At 41.8% G+C, this 22,263-nt stretch overlaps 1 protein-coding gene across 8 annotated transcripts in view; it reads left to right on the top strand.

Annotated features, from left to right (window-relative positions):
• The first annotated feature begins 3,585 nt into the window (after positions 1 to 3,585).
• The window catches only part of KIF21A (kinesin family member 21A), a 118,348-nt gene continuing 99,670 nt past the window's right edge, over positions 3,586 to 22,263 (top strand). For 3 of the 8 annotated variants that reach the window (XM_089524490.1, XM_089524488.1, XM_089524487.1), the window contains exon 1: positions 3,586 to 4,219. In XM_089524490.1, coding sequence (XP_089380616.1) covers positions 4,176 to 4,219 — 44 coding nt within the window. In that variant the 5' untranslated portion in view covers positions 3,586 to 4,175. The remainder of the gene's footprint in view (positions 4,220 to 22,263) is intronic. The other 5 variants (XM_089524493.1, XM_089524495.1, XM_089524492.1 and 2 more) reach the window with 3 other exon arrangements.

Here is a 22,263-nt window from a genome sequence, read left to right as displayed (position 1 = left end):
CAGTTACAGTACTATAATTCCACTTTAACTGCCCTGGCAACATCCTATGGAAGCCTAGGACCTGCAGTTTAGGGAGGGGGGTTTAGAATTCTCAGTCAAAGAGATCTTGGTTGCATCTGCATTGCAGAAATAGTCCAGTTGTACAACACTTTAACTGTCATGGCTCAGTGTTATGGAATTCTGGGAATTGTAGCTTGTTGTGGCACCAGAGCTCTTTGACAGAGAAGTCTCATAAAACTACAATTCCCAAAATTACATAGCATTGAGCCATGATAGAGGTGTCAGCTTGGATTATTTCTGCAGTGCAGATGCAGACCCAGTGCCTCACCAAACTAAAGATCCCATAGGCAATTGTCACCCTGGCAATTAGAGTGTCATACAGTGCATTAATTGCATAGTGTGAATTGTGTACTGCTCCCAGGCCAGCAGCCAGTTTAGGAATCTCAGGACAAACAGGATATATATGCTGTACACACCTCTTTCTTTCCTTCAGCACCTCACTGCTGCTCCCTGCCCTCCAGAATGTGCAGCCTGAGGTGAGCATATGCTCTGGCTGTCATTCTCTCCTATGGGGAAAATGGACAATCTTAACTCTACCACTGATATTATAGCAATAGCAATAGCAAGTACATTTTTATACTGCTTATCAGTGAGCTAGCACTCCCTAAGCAGCTTACAATGTGTAAGCCAATTGCTTCCAACAAGCTGGGTACTCATTTTACTGACCTATGAAAGGATGGAACCAGCAGTAATGAATTGGTTTTTTTTAATTAATTTTTAAAAATTCTTTTAATTTTTTTTGTAAATCATTTTTTGCCAAATCACATGAACCTATTTAGGATTTAAAGGTAATTTAAATTTTTTTTTACTAGTCAGGTCACAACTATTGTCCTTACGTTCAGTGAGGGGATATAATTGAATTCTGATTTACGAGTAACATCAATACCAAAAATAAAAACACACATCAATAAGGATTCTGTATGGTGTGGCAATGGGAGAGGGTCAATGGGGTTGACACTATGAGTTACCACACCAGGTGACACCAACTCTAGTGATGCCGATGAGGATGATGATGATGATGATGATAAAGAAATAGCCACTGCTGGAAAGGTAAAGCATCTGGAAAACCCTCTTCCTTTCCAGGAGACATGGCGGCATGGCAGTGGCATCCCTAGGGTTGGTGTCACCCGATGTGGGAACTCATGGTGTCACCCCCCCCATTGACCTCCTCCCATTGCCACACCTATGTGTGGGGAGCCCTTTGCAAACTACGTTTCATGTAGAGCTCATGGGTTCTACTCATGCTGACTGGGCCTGCAGTAGGCAACATGCTTTTTCAGTTTTCTTCAGTTAAACTCCTGCCTTCCTGTCTGTCCTTGGCTTCCCCTCCACCATAAACATCTGAAGAAGTAAATTAAAGTCTATGAAAGCTCATGCTACAGACTTCTTTCTTTCTTTTCAGCTAGTCTCAAAAGTGCTACACAATCTCTATACATACAGAATCCTTAGTAATGCTTCTCCCCCCCGCACTGACGTTACTTGTAAACCCTAATCCCCATACGCAACTGAACATAACGCTAACAGTGGTGACATAAACAAGCAGCAATATTAAAATTATATACCTTCAAATTACAATATCATACGCACAAACCTAAATGTATTCACAGAGACATAGAATTCAAAAATATAGCCATGTTAGTTTGTAGAATTAGTATGCAGAGAGATTTTGTAGCACCTTTGAGACTCGCTGAAACAAAGAAGTTGGCAGCATGAGCTTTCCTAGACTTCAGTCTGTTTCCTCAGATGAAGTAGACTGAAGTCTAGGAAAGCTCATGCCACCCATTTCTTTCTTTCAGTGAGTCTCAAAGGTGCTACAAGAGCTCTCTATGTAGGTAGACGTAGTCAAGATTGGCTTGAAAGGTGATGCTTTTAAAGTTTCTAAAGTTAGTTTTATAACTGTGTATTTCATGACATATTATTTGTATTGATTTACACATTGTTTTTAACTTTGTTATAGTCATATTTTATTAATTTTAATCTTATTTATACCCCTCTTTCCAATTTTTAGCACCTTTCCCATGGGGTGCATTAGCACTGTAGAGATAGTGGCGTTTAAAACCAGTTTAAGTGCTCTGGCTCCAGCCTGTGGAATCCTGGGATTTGTAGTTTTACAAGGTTTTTATCCTTGCCTGCCAGAGTCCTGTCACTTCACAGAACAACAAATCCCAGGGTTCTGTAGGATGGCAGCATAGCAGTTAAAGCAGTGTCAAACCGCATTATTTCTACAGTGTAGATACACCCTTTATCATCTTGTTTGTGGTTTCAGATTGTGTGCCTTAGGCAGGCTTTTGTTTCTATTTGGGATTGTTGTTGTTCTCTCCTTTGTAATGCGCTATGTAATGCCTGTGGCGCTATACAAATAAACATAATAATAACAACAATAATAGAATAATTAATATATATTTTTTCAAAGTTTCAAATTTTAATTGAAAAAGAAAATCCTGAGGGGGGCTTCTCCTTTCTCCTCCCACTGAGCTTGACCCCACTCCCACCATCTCTTAAAGCAGTGGTTCTCAACTTTGGCGGTCAAACGACCCTTTCACAGGAGACCATTGGAAAACACATACACTTGTCCCTCCATATTTGCTAGGGTTAGGGGCCCAAGACCCCCGTGAATATGGAAAAACCGCAAATCACGAAAACACCATGTTTTTACCTGAGAGGACACTTTTCTACGAATCACTGGGTCCTCCGGTGCAACTCTGTGGTCAGCGTCCGACAGACGCTGACCATACAACTGCACTGGAGGAGCTACAAATGCCTAGTGCAGGGACGTAGCCAAGATTTTAGGAAGGGGGGTCAAGACTAAGTGCCACCATTATAATGGTGCTTGGGTGCGGCGGCACAGCAGCACACACTATTCATTTTTCTAATGGAAGGGAGGGGGTCTGGACCCCAAGAAACCCCCCCTTGGCTACGTCCCTGCCTAGTGGAGTGTTCTCTCTATGAATCTCTAGCTCTTTCAGTGCAACTTTTCAAAGTTGACCACAGAGTTTCAATCTAGGAGGACCTCGATATTCCTAGAGAACATATTCATCCAATCCATGAATAATTGAATCTGTAAATATCAAAGCCACAAATATGGAGGGATGAGTGCATTTCCGATGGTCTTAGGAATTGAGACACCACAATTGGGGGAGGGGGGGGGTCACCACAGCATGAGGAAGTGTATTAAAGTGTGGTGGAGAACCACTGTGACTTAAAGCACTGTGAAGGGAAGCAGGTGAATGCCACCTCAGCTCCCCTTTTTCTGCCAAAGGGTCAGTGTCTGAGGAGAAGTGGGGTGGAACCCCTTCCCTTCTGAGGGGGGTCACCTGGTGAGGTGTGCACCCCTAACACTCCCCAAATTGTTGGAGATGTTTGTTTTCCCTCCTTTCACGTGTGGGCTTTGGCGCGCGCGCGCTCCCACTCTTTTCCCCTCCTCCTTTGCGCGCTCCTGCTTTCCCTCCTCCTCCTCCTCCTTTTTTTGGGCCACTGAGTGCCAAGGGCGAGCTGGCCTTGCTGGCTCCGCCTCGCCCCCATTAAGCAGCCGCCTTAATCGCCTGGGAACCCAGCAGCAGCAGCAGCAGAAGCAACTAGAGCAAGAGAGCAGGAGGGGCTTGGGCTGGTTACGCATTGCGGCTGCTGCTGCTGCTGGCGCTTGGAGAGCCAGAGCTGGATGCTGCCTGCTTTGGGGGTCTGCTGGGGGGCAGCAGCAGGAGGAGGAGAGGGCAGGGCCTGGTCGGTGGGGCTGCGAGGGAGCCCCTGACCCAGCTTCTGGCTGGGGGAGGAGGAGTGGAGAGCTCTGCCTCAGTCTGCTGCCTCTCTGCTACCTATCCATTCAGGCACCTAAAATGGCTGGAGAGAGCAGGAGGGGGAGGAGGCGACGGAGGTGAGCCCTGGGCCTCCAAAATCCCTGGGAAGAAGAAGGAGAAGGAGGAGGAGGAGAAGGAGAAGCCTTTCCACCCAAAGACACCACTGTGCTCCAGGGCTCTCTGGGGAGAAAGAAGGAGAAGCAGAAGCAGAAGGAGAAGAGACACCTCTCCAAACCAGGGGGCTGTCTGGCACTCCCCTTGTGCCTCCTCCTCTTAATAATAATAATAATTAATAATTAATAATCACCCCACCTTGGAAGCATGTCGGCCAGCCAAGAGGAGAGCTCTGTCAGGGTGGCTGTCAGGTAAGGCACTTGAGGATTGGGGACTTTAACATTGTGACACATGGGTCCACACTGCAGAAATAATCCACTTTGAGACTGTTTTAACTGCCCTGGTTCAGTGGGATCCAGGGAATGGTAGTTCCTTGTGGCACCACAGCTCTCTGATAGAGAAGACTAAATGTCTCACAAAACTACAGTTCCCAGGATTCCCTGGCATTCATCCAGGGCAGTTAAAGTGGTCTCAAACTGGATTATTTCTGCAGTGTGGTTTAAGCCACGTGATATGTTGTGATAGCAACAAGTCTATCTGTTGGGCATTTCGGTTGGCCCCTAAAGGTATCTCTAATGGATTTTTTTGGTTTGGATTTGTTAAATGGCCAACACAGCTCTCCCTGCATGTTTTCTGATATGATAATTGTGCTTCTTGAGAATCAGGCCTGAGAAGCTGCAAGGAGATGGAAACAAGCACACCACAGAAATAATCCATCTTGATACCACTTTTGTAATGGTGACTCCATGCTGTGGAATTCTGGGAATGGATTCTTTTTTTTTGGGGGGGGGTACTTCTTGGGAGTCTGGCCTGAGAAGGTACAAGGAAAAGGGAAGGGGATGGAGACAAGCTGTGTCCATGCTATAGCAATAATCCGGTTTGGATCCTTGCTTTAACTGTCATGGCTGTGGAATTCTGGGAATGGTAATTCGTTGTGGCACCAAAGTGGACAAACTACCATTCTCAGAACTCCATAACACGGGGCCATGCAGCAGTTGAAGTGGTGTCAAACTGGATTCTTTCTGCAGTGTGGGTGCAGCCCTTCTCTTCGGCCCTTCACTGTGCCTTGTCCTCCAGCAGCCCAGTCAGGCCATGTTGACAGGTTGGTTGTGGTTCAGAAATAACACTTCCTTGCTAACTCACCGCCTTTCTTCCAGAACTGGGAACAGCCTCGGTGGTTGACAGAAGGATCTCCATGGGCAGACCAAGGGGGAAAATAATGTGTGGCTAGAGGAGGGCCTCCAAAACAAGGACGGAAAACAGCTTTTTTGGAGAGCTGAGATATTGGAAGGGTTTGGCTAGAGGTGGACCTCCGAAACTCTGAAACAAGTATAGAAAATGGCTTTTCTGGAGAGCTGAGATGTTGAAGGCAGAGCAGCCTTCAGCATCAGAGATGCTGGTAGTGAACATTGAAGTTTTTCTAGAGGTGGAGCTCCAAAAAAGGGATAGAAATCAGGTTTACTGGTGAGCTGAGATGTTGGAAGGGTGCTGAATACAGCTAGAGGTTTGGCTAGAGGTGGACCTCTGAAACAAGGATGGAAAATGGAGAGCTGAGATATTGTAAGCAGAGCAGAACACAGCTCTGCTTGCAGCTGTTGGAGGGAGGAATTTGCTTTTCTCCAGATACTTCATGGTTTAATATCTGGTGTTTAAGGGTGTCCCAGCTGTGTCTGAGAAATGGCTGCTATTTTATAGGGCTGATGTACCAATGGTAAAGGAATGGGGGAAACCTACATTTGAGGCCTATTCTCTTATGGTATTCAAGATGGTCACTGAATGTATTCCTGTCCTGGATTTAAACATCTAAATGATTCGAGCCAACAGTCCATAAAATGTGATGCTTTTAAGTCATTCCCTTGAGTGGTAAACTGTTATTCTGGTCAGTATGGCTGTTGTTGCAGTCTTGGGTTGTTAAATTGGGCTATAACTGGATTGTAGAGCTGCAGTTCAAAAAGTCTCAGGGAGCAAGTGCCTTGGTTTTACATGGGAAATTGCAACATTGTTCTACTGGACTAAAAAAATAATAAAGCATTTATGGGAGAACCTGCATCTCAGCTAGGCTTGTGCCAACAATTTCCTGCCTCTCTCCAAAGTTACCCAAGAGGTTTCTCTGTGCTAATAATTTTTTTCATTGGCAATCTTCAAACAGATGAAGCACTTAATGAAGTGCTAATTCTCCAGTTACACATCTACATGGTGTTCATTTTGCTCTAGCGGTGCTTTGGACATGAATAAATGGGTTACAGAGCTACCTGCCAAAGTTACTTGAGAAGGTAATCCTTCAGGTTCTTGCATGTATGGAGACAAGACTCTCTCACACCTTTGCTTTCTGTGAGGCACTTTGGTCTGATATAGTAAGCAAACTTTTAACTTCACATATGCAAGATTTGATAGAAAACTAGATAAACCATGCATAATAATATGGCATCCAAATAAACTTTCCCTTCTGTTTGAGTCACCAAAATATATGAAACTGTCAGTGTGGGAGAAGAAAAAATCAAGCTACAGGTGAATTGCAACAGACATTTCCAATTGGAACCATAATGCATATCTAGTTTTCACCTAAAACCTGCATGTGTGAAGTTAAAGTTTGCTTATTATATCAGAGCAAAGGTTTGCGATACCTTAAAAATGCTGATGTCACATCAGCTTGTAGGCCCATCAAGTTATCCCCCAAATATTGTTGTGAAATTGGAGTATAAGTAAGAAGCTTATTCTGGTACTACATTTACATCCTATGGACTCCCTGTTTGCCTGGAGTCGCACTAGACTGTGCATCAGTGGTGGGAATCTTGTGCTCCTCCAGCTGTCATTTTACTGTATGTCTGATCAACCCTAGGCAGCATAGCCAGTGAGGTTCTCAAGGCTGACAGTAAAAGTTTAGAAACATCTTGTAGCACCTTCGAGACTAACTAAAGAAAGAAGTTGGCAGCTCATGCTTTTTTCAGTTAGGGGCTGTGCAGACCAGCATCTTTGGCCGGCCTAGGGGCTGAGTTGGGGTGTGGCATCTACACGACGCATGCTCTGACTCTGCCCCCGGTGCAGCGTGACAGTGTGTGACACACCACATGGCGCAAGGTGTCACTGCACTTCTCTGGTACTGCGTCTAGATGAAAGCAGTGGGGCCAGTGACTATGTCTCCTTGTCCAGGGTGCAAAAAGGAGCTGCTTTTTGTGGCTCCTTTTTGCCCTGCGGAAAGGCAGGATTGGGGCCACAGCGTGTGGTTGCCACAGCCCCAATCTGGCGAAGACAGACATCCCTTTAGGGGCCTTCTGCACAGCCCCTGAGTCTCAATGGTGCTGCAAGATCTTTCTACATACTGATCCTACAGACTAATACAGCTTTGAATTCAGCAACATGTGGAGGGCTGTGTTTTACCCTCTCTTGCTGTATGTTTGTCAGTCTCAGACAATGAACTGTATTAAATAAAGATCCTGGGAACAAATAATATGTATTCTTTGTGGTGAGGCATTATGATGCAGCTGGGATATTTACCATGAGAGAGGGATTTAGTTTTCACTGTGGCTTTGTAGAATGGTATTGCATACATTGCATTGACAAGGCTGCAGAAAAAGCCAAATGTGAGGGGTGCAGAGGGATGGATGTAATTGGATTACTGGCATTTGATAATGCTTGCATTGCATGAGAGTCTGGCAGTGCTTCTAGTCTGGTGCATGAAAAGGCAACGCCCAGTGAAGAGTGAGATGAAACTTGATGAATACTGCAGGCCTTTCTTTTCAAAATGATGCGATGATCTCACATGCAACCTGTCGTGGAATTCACATGCGTTATCTTAAAAATCCGCAAAGGGTGTTACTGACTTTGCAACTGGGCAGTAGTTGAATAAAGGAAATGCATCATGCTGGTATAGGATGATCACCTCTGTTAAACATAATATAATATATTGCACGTGTATTGTCCATTCTTATTATGGACCAAAGAATATGCTAGCAGAAAATCATATGTGATTGGTCACAGTTGGGAAGGAGTAGCCTACTCCTGAATATTGATGTATATCCCACCCCACCCCCAAAGGGCTGCTCAGTGGATTTTAGCACATGACTAGGTACATACTGGAAGAAGAGCTACTTCTGATAATCTGGTTATAAGACAGTGAGTTTGCATTGGAGCATTATACTGTATGTAAGGAGATTGCAGTATATATGAACAAGGGAATTAGACACAGTATAACCAATTATCGAGATAGGCCAGTGTGGTGTAATGGTTTGAGTGTTGGACAACGACTCTGGAGATCAGGGTTCGATTCCTTGCTTGGCCATGGAAACCCACTGGCTGATCTTGGGCCAGACAGGCTCTCAGCCTCAGAGGAAGGCAATGGCAAACCTCTGAAAAAATCTTGTCAAAAAACCCCCATGATAGGTTCACCTTAGGACTGCCATTAGTCAGAAGTGACTTGAAGGCACACAACAGCAGCATAACCAATTACGGCTGTGGTCCAGAGAAATATGCAAACAGTTTGGTCATGTCAGAGGACTTGAATCTGTGTTTCTAACAGTAGTTCCTCCTGCTGCATGGCAAGCTGTTTTTAAATAGCAGAGGAATTCAACCCCAAGTTGTGATATGGGATGGGGAGAGGGCTGTCATTCAAATCAAACATCCTAGTAGAGCCATGCAGAATATCTGGATTTTTGTAGTAATGGTTAGAATCTTCCAGTGAAAATTCATGAAAAGGATATGATCTTGTTTGCTCAGCGGTTGCAATAAATAATCTAGAGTTCTTAATATACACTAGCAAGGTGGCTTTAATGTGGGAACTGTCCTAGATCCATGCCATAGGATACTTTTGTGATCTCTGTGCTGTTACTGCTGCTACTTAAACAGTTACCTGGACTACAATCTAAATAACTCCTTGTTCATGTTTGTTGTTAGTCAGGAAGTTGGATTATTTTTCTCTTATAATCAGCCCCATCCTCATGTTGTATCTCTATTTAGCCAGACTAGTCTGGCAAGCATCCATGCTTTGATTATATTACAGTAAGGTTGCCTTTGAAGAGCATGGGGAAAAATCAGTTGGTGCAAAAATAGGATAGCTAGGCGATAAACTAATGCACGCCTCTATCACCTCTTCCACACTGCAAAAATAAAGCAGTTTGGCACTACATTAACTGCCATGGTCCCATCCTATGGAATCCTGGGATTTGTAGTTTGGTGAGGCATTGAGAGAAGTCTGGGACTGATAGAAGTCACCCAACTACAAATCCGAAGACTCTGTAGTCATGATAGTTAACATAATAGGTGTGATTATGGTAAGGTAAGAGAGTGTCATCCAAGTTGGTATTACTAAAGTAGTTCCAACATTCATATCTGTCTCAAAGGTATGAGACTTTATCACTTAGAGGGCATTGACATTAGCACTGTGTACGTATAAAGGAGACCTTGGTCGCTTAGTTCATGGGATTCTCAGAGGCCGTAAAATGAAATAGAACTGGATACTTGGACAACTCACTTTTGAACTAGAAAATCCAATGTCCTTGTAAGTTTACAAATTATATCATGCACAGTAGGGGAGGGGGAAATTTAGTTATGTTTAACAGTCTGGCAATGGCTTTACCTGGTGCGGTAACTCATGGTGTAACACCCCCACTGTTGACCTCCTGCCATAGCACACCATACAGAATTCTTAGTAATGTTTTTGTAGTAATATTGCTCATAAATCATAATTCCTAGTATATCACTGGATGTAATGGCAATAGTTGTGACATTAAAAAACTAGCAAATTTAGAATTATACCTTTAAGTTACAATATCATACACATAGCCTACATGTATTTACATGTACATATTTTCACGTGGTTAAAGTGAAAATTTGGTAAGATGCGATTTTTTAAAATGATTTTTAAAAAGAAATTCTAAATTTTTAAAATTTAAAACTTATTTAAAAACCTGGGGCCTCTCCTTTTTCCTCCCACTAAGCCTCACCCCACTCACACCATATTTTTAGTGTTTTGAAGGGATGCAGGCGAACATCACAGCCCATTTCTGCCAAAAGGAAGATCTTTGGGGAGCAGCGGTGTCACCACTCTTTAGGGTGTCATACTTTGTAACCCACACCCTGGCCTATAGTGACATGCCTGGATACCGGTAACTACAATCAAGTCTATCTTTTCTTTCTTTTTTTCTCTATTTATGCCCCACAAAATATTATCCTCTAATTTAGACTTTAAACATGAGAATAACACTACAAGAACTTTATAATAATAACAAGAAAACATAATACCTGAGAATTTGTGCCTGATCAAAGGCACAGAGGAAGTAGCAAACTCTTTGAATGTTGTCATGGCTCATCACCAACTCATAATTTAAAGCTATGCTCCTACAGTGGAGAATGACAACAGTGAATGACTATTGTGACAAGTTGGACATTAGTTGCTAGGATGATTTGCCAAAAGCCTTTCAGGGCTCTCATGCTTCACTCAACAGGAATATCTGGTACACTGTTCACTACCCCATAATTATACACAATATTCTGAAATAATTAGTGTGCAAGATGATAGCTTAAGGGTTGCAATAATTGGAAAAGCTGAAACATTTTCTTTGTCACTACTTCAGGATAGCACAGTAAGTGTTGCATGTGGTGTTTTGGAAAAAATAATTTACTGGTCTTTAAATTATACATCAGTACATAGAAATATAAATAATACGGTGATCTTGGCCAGAGTCACTGTAGACTTGGCAGTGTTCATACTAGTTTTGCTACTGTTTTACCAGTGCAGCAGAGGAACAAAAACTTGTGAATGGCCATAAATAAAAACAAATCCCGCTACTTTCTGAAGTGTCTAAAAAGAAAAATAACCGAACCTTAATTGCAATATCTTTTATTGGTCTCAGACAACTACTTTATTAACGTTGGTCCTCTTCTCTAACAAAGAGTGAGCTCAAGAAGGGCTCACAGACAGAAGTGCATCTGCATGCTGTAACTTGCAGGCCCTGCTTCAGAACTGCGTACTCCTACATATCAAAATATTTCACTCTTATGACCTTCTAATTTTTTTAAAAAAGATCCATAGAAAGCTCTCTTTGTGATTTTCAAAGTGGGAAAGATACTTTTCTACATTTTCCAGGCATCCATTAGTTCTTTAACAAAGAGCATCTTTTAAAAAATGTAATTATTTGAAAATTGAGGGCCTTTAAGAGGATAGCCAAATCATTTGATAACAAGTGCTGGAAAATAAAAAATGTTTTGTCTATGAATTCAAATGGATTTATCTTCCATTCTAACATTTGGTTTTACACTAACATGCTGTTCACAATCAATTCTTTAGGCTATATTTTACAAAAGTAATCAAATTTTTATCTCTTTCATGGAGAAAGAGCACTTCCTTTCTCAGTGCAGTAAATATATTTATATTTATATTTAGTTAAACTGCATTTCCTTTAATAGTTTACCCCCCCCCCCCCTGTTCTTGCCTTGTAGGTTGGATACATCTAGTCCCAAGATGCTTGGGATAAGGAATACTTAACCTGTACCTCAAGCTCTTACTTATCTTGCCTCACCCTTCATGTGAGTTCAAGGTGGCAGGCATAGCTCTCCTCCACTACAATTTCCTCCTTGCAACAGTTATGTGAGGTAGGTCAGGCTGAGAGAGAATGACTAGTGACCTGATAAAAGTGAGTTACCAGTTGGGAGTAGAACTTGCATCTCCCAAGCCTTAATTCAGTATTCTGAATTACTACACCATATTGCATTTACTTGGCTGTTTTCTTTATTTCTTGACATTTACATGTACAGGCATTTGGATGTAAAATGACAAGGAACATATCTGGCTTATGTAGTTGCTGCAATTCTGCAGTCACACTGTACAAATACATAATTTGTAAACAAGTACAGACTTTAGCACCCTGAAACCTCCTGCTTTCCATGTCTCTTTTTCTAAGGCAGATATCTAGCATGCAGGGAGGCAGGTTTGAATCTATGTGAATGATGTTGGATGAAATCTTAGAATGATGGTCAGTTATTTGCTTGAGGCAGGGCTTCAGCAGTTTATTTCCTTTCTAATAAATTATGGGAAATCTTTGTTTTTTGGGAAAATGATCTTCCCCCAGTGTGGAAAGACATAACAAGCCGCAGTGTTTGAAGTCACAATAGACCACAAATATTGGTTTTAAATATATAAATAGCTCCATTTAAAAAGAAATGCCCACAGTCATAAAAACAGTTGAAGGCAGCCATGAGGATTAACCGTATAATCCAGTGCAGGTTTGCTAAGAAAAAGTTGTTGCTATGCTTGCTTGCATAGTAACTCCACCTGAACTCAAGTGAGATGTATTCCTTAGTAACTGCATTGAATTGCAGCATCAATATTGCAAGGGAAGAAAGCAGAGAACCTGATGGCCACTAATGATGGAAACATGGCTTGAAAAGATGAGGACTAACTTGGATTTGAGGGCCTAAATACCCTAAACTAGGCACCAGATCCCATCTGATCTTGAAAGCTAAGCAGGGTGGGTTCTGGGTTGTACTTAGTGGAACTTGAATGGGAGACTGCCAAAGAATACCAGGTGCTGTAGGCTATATTTCAGAGGAAGGAACTGGCAAAACCACCTCTTAGTATTTCTTGCCAAAGAAAACCGCCGCGCGCACACACACACAGAGAAAGAGAGAGAGAGTCTGGATTCATCATCAAGCAGTTCAGTTAAAAGCAGAAGTTAGTACCTTGTGTCCCTGTAGATGTTTTTGGACTGCAGCACCCATCAACTCTAACCAGCCTAGCCAGTAGTACAAGCTATAGTTCAGTGATATTGGGAAGGCCATAAATTGGGACTCTGTGAAAACACGTGGACTGATCACTCTGCAAAATGAAGTAGAGAGGCCTGAACATTTTTACTTAGCATTAAGTTGATGTCAGTTGAACTTAAGGAAACACTGCTAAGGACAGTACCCTTGGTCTTCTAGTGTGTGTGCTATTTCTACAGAGGTATGAAAGCACAACTTTCAATACGTTTTTCAAACTGAAATCATTATTAAGCAAATCTGGCTGTCCTTGTTTTTGTGTGCCTTTAAGTCATTTCTGACTTATGGAGACCCTTAGGCAAACCTATTATGGGGTTTCTTCAGAGGGACTTTGCCATTGGCTTCCTCTAAAGTTGAGAGAGTGTGACTTGCCTTAAATTTACTTCTACTTTTTCTTTTATTTTAGCGTATAGATGCCAACAAAGGAACATCTCTAAAGATGATCTAGCTCTTCCTTGTCCAGTGTCTAATATTATTACAGAGCAGTTGAGTAAATTCCCTAACATTCTGCTCCTTTGTCTTTGCTGTTTTGTGTATGTCTCAAATGTTTGTGTACTTTGGTGATAAGATCCATATAATAATGTGGTTTGTGACAATCACCTAGTCAGTGTATTCATTCTGGTATAGAAATGGGTGTATCGTGTCTTAAACATTTATTTGCTGAGGGATCATATTGTTTGAATTTTTATGCGATGCTTATCTATCAATGGTTAAATGCCTGAGTTGAGTTAATGAAAGTGTAGAAAATAAGAGAAAATAACTGAAAAGACAGATAATGATTGCTGCTCCATTCAGATTAAAAATGTAGAGAATTCAATTACCATTCTGCCCTCTCTGTCTTGTGAAGTATTATTTATGACTGTGTCCTTTGGATCAGACTATTGATCAGTCAATGGAGAAGGGATTGCTGTATATAATCCTTTTGGAGACCTGACTACACATTTGTTCAATAGGGAATTAAATCCCTCTAAGATTTGGAGCTGAAACAGTGGTCTAATTATGTTCCAGACTGTAAGCTGCTTGGTATGGTAACAATTTTTTTTTAAATGACACAAATATACTGTTTCTCTCTTAGTTAACTTGCTCAGAGAATTCTGTACAGTTCCTTCTTGCCCTCCCAAATAGGGACCATGCATAAAGGAACAAGGCGACTCTGCTGATTACTGTCATGAAAGGTCCATTGGCAAGGAGCATACTGGTGAAAGACAAAAGGACAAACAAATGGGTCTTAGAACAGCTAAAAAGACAAACAAATGGGTCCTAGTTATCAAGCCAGAAATCTCTCTGGAAGCCAGGATGATACAACTGAGGCTGCCTCATTGGAAAAAAACAATAATGCTAGGAAAGGTGGAGGGAAGTAGATGGATGGACTGTATTACGGAGGTCATGGACATGAATTTAGAGGACCTAAGCAGAGCAGTGGAGGATAAGGAGCCTTGGATATGTCTCATACACTGGGACGCCATTAGTCAAGATCAACTTGAAAGTGGTTATCAACAACAATACTGGTAAATTAGCAGAAAGGGAAGGGCCCCTGGCCTTGTGGCCAAATGGCTGGGCACAGAATTGGAATTCATTATGCAAATGGGAGGCTTGGTTTGGCTAGTTATTTTCAAAGCCCAGACATTGTTGTTTTCACTGTCTTGGGGTCTTTTTACTAGCAATGGAAAACAACAAGACTTTTTAGAAAATTAAGAGTTATTCATGTATGTCATCTTTGAAATGGATGCCTTTTTCTAGCCTGTCTTCTGAAGACTCATGTACCTGTTTTGTGACTGGATATGTAGCATATGGGTGAGGTTGTATGCTTGAGTTACTGGCTCTGCACACATTCCTAGTTCTTGCTTTGTGCTCTAGGCACACTGTAATAGTTTGAACTGTGGTAGTTTGACAGCAGTGGCCTAATTTCCATCGTGGGAGCATATCTTCTCAAATTAGAAATCCACTCTCGATTGGGCTGAGCATCGATGGGTAATGAGATTGTTGTACTGGTGGCACTTAAGCTTGTGTGTTGGTGTGAAGGACAACTTTCCCCACATTCCTGTTTGAGTAATAAAGATCTGGGGAGAATTGATCTTTAAGCCAATACAAATCCATTTTTTCTTGTGCCAAGACAAATATAGATTCAAATGAGAGTCTGTGAATATTAAAGGAACTGAAACAATGGGAATTTATGTATGGTTCATGATTGTCTTTGGCCATTTTTAGATGGGGCATAGATAGATATCAAATTGGGTTGACTGTAGGAAATCTTGCCCTAGCTTGCAGGCATTGGGGTTCAGTGGCCCTCATTATTTCTATGGTACAGATGTCTCATGGTCACATACTGTTGTAGTGAGTCTGGGTATTTTATTTCTGGTTATGGGTTTGGCTTTCTTGGATCCAGTGGGCAAAGGGAAACTAGTGATATTTCAGGGAAACCAGGAGTGGTGACAAGATTCTGCCATTATAAACCACAAAATTAATTAAAAATTACACCATCGCTGACCATACTCCCATGCCATAATCTTTGAATTCTATCAGTTGGTTTAATAACTTGAAACATGGTATCTACGAAAACTTATTTTGGTTGTTTAATTATGTATCAGTACATTTGTAAGACCGGTGCTCCGTCTGCTTGAAAAGTGTTTACAGGGACTTACATAGAATATTGTTAAGCAGACAACAAACATTGAACTAAGGATTTTCTATTGTGAAATAGTGTTGGGAGAGTACATCCTGAACCAAAGAGGTGTTTTGTCAGAAGAAAATACTAAATCCTTTAGTATATCACATCTTTTCAGTTATAACACCATACCCTCCCTCCCTCAAACCTGTCTTTTGCCTCATTTGGTATCTCAGGTTCTGGTATCTCTATTTCCTACTACTTTGGATCTTGAGTCAACATAAGAGAGCCTTAAATCTGGACTAAAACTAGGAAGTGTTTTATTTAAGTGGATTAATTTATGTTTGGTCCTACAGTATCCTTGGTGTGTGTTTGAGAGAGAGAGAACATTATAATTTTTGATTTGAAAGGACCAATATTTTCATCATTAAAAGACTCTCTTTTGCTCTTCTTCCTTCAAATCTTTCATGTTGACAACATTTTAGAAGTTTTCCTTAAATTGATTTTAAGATGAAACATTAAATGAATCTTAGAGCTCAGTCTTCTTCCAGGCATTGATAAAAATCCATTGAATGAAACTGAGTTACTACCATATGAATGACTGTGAAATTAGATTTCAAAGGTGTCACCATGGCAATGACATTAAACAAGGCAAGCCTGGGTATGTAGGGATTAGCAAAGGGACCCTTAGTCTGTAGATGTTTGCAAAGTATAGCACTTTTAAATGGTTTTTTGATTCTTTAGGCAGGACTAGATTGTAGCTTGGGAATTTTTACTATGCCTCAGCATTTCCCCTCCTTGGATTTCACGTGCTTTTCTCTGACCATACTCCCATGCCATAATCTTAGTAGAAGTTCAAAACTGCTGTGTTCTCTACAGCTGCATTAAGCAGGTTTCAGCAAGATCAGCATGTTTTTGTGCTGGACGTGTTAGTCTTTCTTATCTCTGTTTTCTGCATGTTTAGAAGAGGTTGTTGAATATGAACACAAAAAGGGGATGCGGTTATTTTTGTAAACCAGCCATGATTGTTGAAATGCAAGTTGTGTGTTTGATGTGTGTTTTCAAGTCACGTCAGACTTATAGTGACCCTGAGGTGACCCTACCATGGATTTTCTTGGCAAGATTTGTTCCAAGATGGTTTGCCTTTGCTTTCCAATCAGGTGGAGAGTGTGTGACTTGCCCAAGCTCATCCAATGGGTTTCCATGGTTGAGGGGAGGTTCAAATTGGGTCTCGCAGAGTCCTAGTCCAGCACTCCAGCCACTACACCATGATCAGTTGATTAATGGCAACATTTTTGTTGTTGTTGTTGTGTGCTTTCAAGTTGTTTCCAACTTATGGTGACCCTAAGATGAACCTATCAAAGGGTTTTCTTGGCAAAATTTGAGAGAGTGTGACTTGCCCAAGGTTACCCAGAGGGTTTCATGGCAGAGCAGGAATATGAACTCATCTCCAGAGTTGTAGACCAACACTTAAACCACTACACTACCCAATGATGGCATTATTTATATCTAAAAAAAGTAAGACAACACACTACCTAATAATCTGAAATTAGTATTATTGGATTTGTAATAAAGTTTTCTTGTGCAATTATATGGCAAATCTTGCTGATTTGGATTAAAAAAACAACAATATGAGACTCTATCTGCAATTTTAGTACATGCTCTTACACTGGCATCCAAAAGACATAGTGCTGATATGCACTTTGAGTAATTTTTTGCCTGAAAATGAATATGACTTGAAATTATATTATGTTTCAGGTCACTAATTTGTTTGGCTGTTTTAGGCATAAAAGCTGAATTAATTTAAAAAAAGATACTGTATTGACAAAAGACATGGCCAAGAATGCTATGAGGATCTTAGATCTCAATGTGCTTACTTATTGTCTTGGTAGAATAATGACTCCTCATCTGGTCTTTGTTGAAGATGAGTTTTAGGCTTTCATTGGAGGACAGATGTTCTTACTTGGTAAATGTTGTGGTAAAAATTGTAAGGATATTGTTTTTTGTCAGTTTGGCTTCTTTTTAGTTAATGAAATATTAAAACAAAAGAGAAAGTAGAAGAGAAAAATCAAAAGGATATGCCATGGGTTTTAACCTGTAAAGGACTACAGCCTAGGTTCTCAATTGGTGGGTTCCCCTCTTGCGGAGCCTGACAGTTTCTTTACTAAAGGCAAAATCCCATATACTACATTGAGTGGGAGGATCCCCTGACATGTACATTGTAGTTGTAAAGGGGAGCCCAGAGAGGGAAAGTTTGAGAACCATTGGACTACAGTATATCTCTTTTTCTTTTTGACTGCCAGCTCAGCATCTTTTCCTGGGTTGCCTTCCTAGGAAGGGACAAATTTCTCATGGCAGAAGTGTGAACTACTCGCTTGCAGACGGCCTTTGAAACTAGTCTGAGGTCCTCAGAAATTAGCCTAAGATCTGCAGGTTGCCCATCTGCTTTAGAGGAAATTCTAGAAACTTAGTAAATATTTACTTAGGCTGCACCTTCCCTACTTCAGAGCAAGCGCCACTGAACTCATTGAGGTTTACTTTATGGTAAACTTACATCGATGTTGAGCTCTTCAACTCTTAAGAATTAGGTTGTCAGCTTATTTCTTGGTACATCTCAGAGTGTGGGTTATGACTTTCAACATGGTTTATGCCGTATTCCAGACTATCTGAAAGACCGTATCTCCCCATGTGAATTTGCCTGTGCCTTCAGAACCCCAGGAGAAGCTTTCTCTCAGTCTTACCATTGTCCCAGGGCCTTTTTGGTGAGGATGTGTGACAGGGCCTTCTCAGTGGTTTTTCTCAGGCTGTGGTATCTCTTCCATAGGAGGCTGTCCCATACACTGTCCTTCTCTGGGCAGGTAAAGACCTTTTTATACAGTCAGGCATATGATTATTAATTGGTTGTGCAGAAATGATTTTTAATGGTCTCTGTGTGTTTCCTGTACTTTTAGTCTTACTGCTATTTTCAAATACAGTCAGCTTTCCCCATAGGCGGGCTTGCTTTCCGCAGCTTTGAGCTTACACGGAAGGCAAGCCCCAGCAGAAGTAATGGGGCACATACCTGTGCCATTACGAGGACACGCCGCTGTGAGCACATGCCCCATTATTTTGTATGGGGCTTGAGCATACACTGTTTTCCCAGTATGCGGGGGGTGGGTGGTTCTGGAACGGATCCCCCAGATATGGGGAGGGCAGACTGTACAGCCCTTCCTCCATATTCTAAGGGAGTTAGGGGAATGAGACCCCTATGGATATGAAAAAATTGCAAATAACTCCACCCCTCACTCAGAAGCCAGTTAAAGGGAAGGCTGAATGGGGGAAGAGGAGCAGGGGTTCATCTCAAGGCCTTTTTTCCCATCCTCCTGCCCCTTTAATTGGCTTCGTGCCCCTTCTCCGCCGAGGAGAAGGCAAGAGGTGCCTTGGTCCCTCTGAGACACTTCTCCTCCCCTTCCTCTCTTTGGGCATCCCAGGGAGAGGATTGGAGAGTAGAAGGCAAGAGGTGCCTTGACTCCCTCCGAGACCTTCTCCTCCCTGGTTTCTCCCTGGGCTGCCCAAAGAGAGATCAGCCAGGGAAAGGGAGGAGGAACGTTTACATTAGTGGCTTTGACCTCGCAAAAAATTCGAAACCATGAGTCTCAAGGCTGTGAATATGGTGGGCCAACTGTACTATTTTTAAGTTGTAGGATAACTTTGCTAATTATTTGGCAGAGGGATTTGGTCAAGTTTTAGTTATACTTTGTTTCAATCTATGTTGTAAACTGTATTGATTACAATGTATTTTTTTAATGTAAAAATAAAACAAACAAAGAAATCGGCAAGCTGAGTATGACTTTATAGGGAAAGAATCAGGAATTCTCTGTTTCTCCTACACTTCTTCCACAAATTAGTTACTTTGGCACTTGGCAAGGGAAATGTGAACTGAGAATTCCTGAATTCTAGCTAAGGTTGGTAATGTATTCATAGGACTCACCTTGTTACACTTGAGGATTTAAGATAATTGAAAACTGGCATGATTGAATTCCTACTTTATTTTTATTTCAAATTACACTGTAGTTCTCACAGTAAAAGGTGGGTCCTTCTTCATTACTTGGTGCGGTTTGTGACCGCATCAGTAGGCAGCAGTCTACTTTCATCTTGCTTACACAGCTAAGAATGTTCTTGCAGTTCTTTAAAAACTTATTATAGCACCAGCTGAGTGAGTACACTTGAACTAGAAATAAGCATGTACTATATTCTCAATCCATCTGTCTTTTTATAGTGCAGTAGTTCATATCAAGGCTGGAAATCTAGTATATGGCATTCTAATCTAGCAAGTCTGTGACACTGTAATTTTGTTACATTTGATGTCATGGCTTCTTCTCCAAGATCCTGAGGGCCAAATTATACATGATGCTCAGATGCATGATTCTTGTAATCCAGGGATTTAGTTTATCTTAAACCATTTGCAGATGAAATATTAGTGTGATGATTTGTACTTCTAATTCAAGCAAATGAAGAACAAAATCAGGAATTATTAAGCTTTTATCCTTGCCTTTAAGGAAGTTCCCACATACTATCTTTAGTCATTCCAAATCTTACAAACCAGCTACAATCATCCTGAGGCTTTTACCTACTGTAATAAGTACTGCAACAGTGAAAACTGATAGTACCAGAATCTTAGGATGAAAGAATTGCCATTAATACTTTTGTATGATCTCCACATGCTGTGAGTGAGTGCGCAAATTTCAGTGTACTACTGGAACAAGCATGAGTTGTTAGATTATGGACAGAAGAAGGTGTGCTGTTCTAATTTTCTAAAAGGGTATACACAAATAAGGGTCACTCAACAACATACCCAAATTGGCATTCTGCAAATAACATAAAACAAATTTAAAGAGATCTCTTATCAGATGATCTTTTCATTGTCTGATGGGTGGCTACAGTTGAGGACAGCTTTGGTGTTTCAGATGCTTCTGGCCTATACTTCCCCAAAGTCTTAGCCATAATAATCAATGCTGAGGTGTTGTGGGAGTTGCAGTCCAAAATTATTAGAGGGCCACAGTTGCCCATCCTTGACATAATTGAGAATATTAAAACATGAATGTCTGACTTCTTCCATCTGTTGCCTTGTCACACAGGCAGAAACAAGATTGAGAATAATTTAAATGTTGCTTTGGGCACTTTAATGCTTAATCTATTTTTTCTCTTCAGTGAAAGTGTCAAGGGGGATTTGGGACTGAGATGATTCTGAACCAGTTATATCCAATTCCTGGAGATATTAGAGTATTTATAAGGATTTTTGTGCAGCAAGCTAACATTAGCTTTGACTAAATAAAGCATGCTGTTTTTAATGAGCTAAGTAACCTTTCAGAACATTCCAGCATTGACAATTGATTGATATGCTAGTGTGACAGATTTGAACATCCATGCTTGGTTTATTATGTGATTTGGATAATTAGCAAGCTTTCTAGTTTCTGTCCTGAATTCAGTGGAGCAGAGCAGACAAGGTGGAAGAATTAAACTAAATTCATGAGATTAACAATGATACATTCTTTCTGATGAATATTACTGAGAAATTGTTTTCCCTGTTTCTTTCTTTGGCCTCTATTCAGAATACAGTAGAAACTAGAAGGGTGGTCTCCATTGTGGATTGATGTTGCATAAATCTTCATATGAACCTTGAGGACATTTAGATGAGCCCCACAGTTGGTGTCTCACAGAGGGATAGGAGGAAGTCTCTACACTGGTGGCAGAGATGAGAACCAGGAAAAGCACTCTCTTGAGAATTTAGTGGGTTAAGAAGTCCCTCATTTGGCCACAGTGATGGGATTTTCTGAAAGGAATCTCCACAGTTGCAAAGAGAGGTATTTCTACAGAAGAAGAAACTCTTCTATTTGGTGGAATAAGGGTTGGAAAAACCCACATTTGGTGGAAGCGGTAAGATTGCCTGTGAGGAGGACCCCTCAAGGTGTCAGGGACATGGACTTCTGAGGTCTCCATTATGTATCTCATTCATGTCAGCAGGAACCTATATGCCTTTATTCATTCATTAACAGCAGTTGTTTCAACTGCTGTTTTTCTAGAACTGAGTATAATTTTTCACAGGAGTTTTACTGGGCAGCCAAAGAATATACTTCCATTAGCTATCAAGATGGGTAATAAGTGAGCCTTTCTTACTGTTAACTTCTGGAGATGTCTGCAGCTCCAAGCTAGTGGCAAAAGCTTTGCTGTGGTCCTAGGCATTGATTGCTGCAATGTATGATAGACTTAGGAACCCCTAGTCATGTCCTTGCTTCCAAGTGTAACCATAATGAAAGTAAGCTGCCTCTTCCACAATGACATTTTTAGCTTCATAGAATATTTGCAGTCAGCTAGATAGTATGGCGCATTATTTGCAGTCAGCTAGATAGTATGGCGCACCCGCCCCTTTCCCCGCCGGATCGGGGCCTCAGTGGTCAGAGCGGCAGCCGCTGAGGCCCCAATCCGCCGCTTTCCAGGCCGCGGGGAAGCGGCAAAAGGCCGCTTCCCCGAGGCCTGGAAAGGGGTATCCTTGGGGCTTCAAGCCCCAAGGACACCCCGCGGTGGTGGGGAGGAGGAGAAAGGGGCCACTTGGCCCCTTTCTCTGTGTCGTTGGGCGCAGCCATCTAAAGGCTGTGCCCAGCGACGCAAACCTGGAAGGAGCTCTGAAACAGAGCTCCTTCCGGGCCCGCGGAAAGGGCGCACTAGGCGCCCTCGCGCAGCCCCACTACGTCACAACCGTGCCACCTCATTTGGAGGCGGCGCGGTTGTGACGTAGTCATGGCGGCAGCCGTGTGGAATGGCCGCCGCCATTTTGTACATGCTGAGCACGTACTAGGGTTGGGGGGGGGGTGCGGAAGTGCCGCAGCTTCCTAAGGCCTGTCTGTAATGGGCCTGAGTTGACTTGTATGTCAGCACCAGTTAGGTACTCAGTGCTCAAAT

This window comes from Sceloporus occidentalis, unplaced genomic scaffold, assembly GCF_023333645.1.
Source record: "Sceloporus occidentalis isolate IW3139 unplaced genomic scaffold, rSceOcc1.0.p SCAF_5, whole genome shotgun sequence".
In the NCBI taxonomy this organism is placed as follows: Eukaryota; Metazoa; Chordata; class Lepidosauria; order Squamata; family Phrynosomatidae; genus Sceloporus; species Sceloporus occidentalis.
The sequence above is the reverse complement of the archived record's forward strand: the minus strand, read 5'-3'. Positions and strand labels throughout refer to the sequence as shown.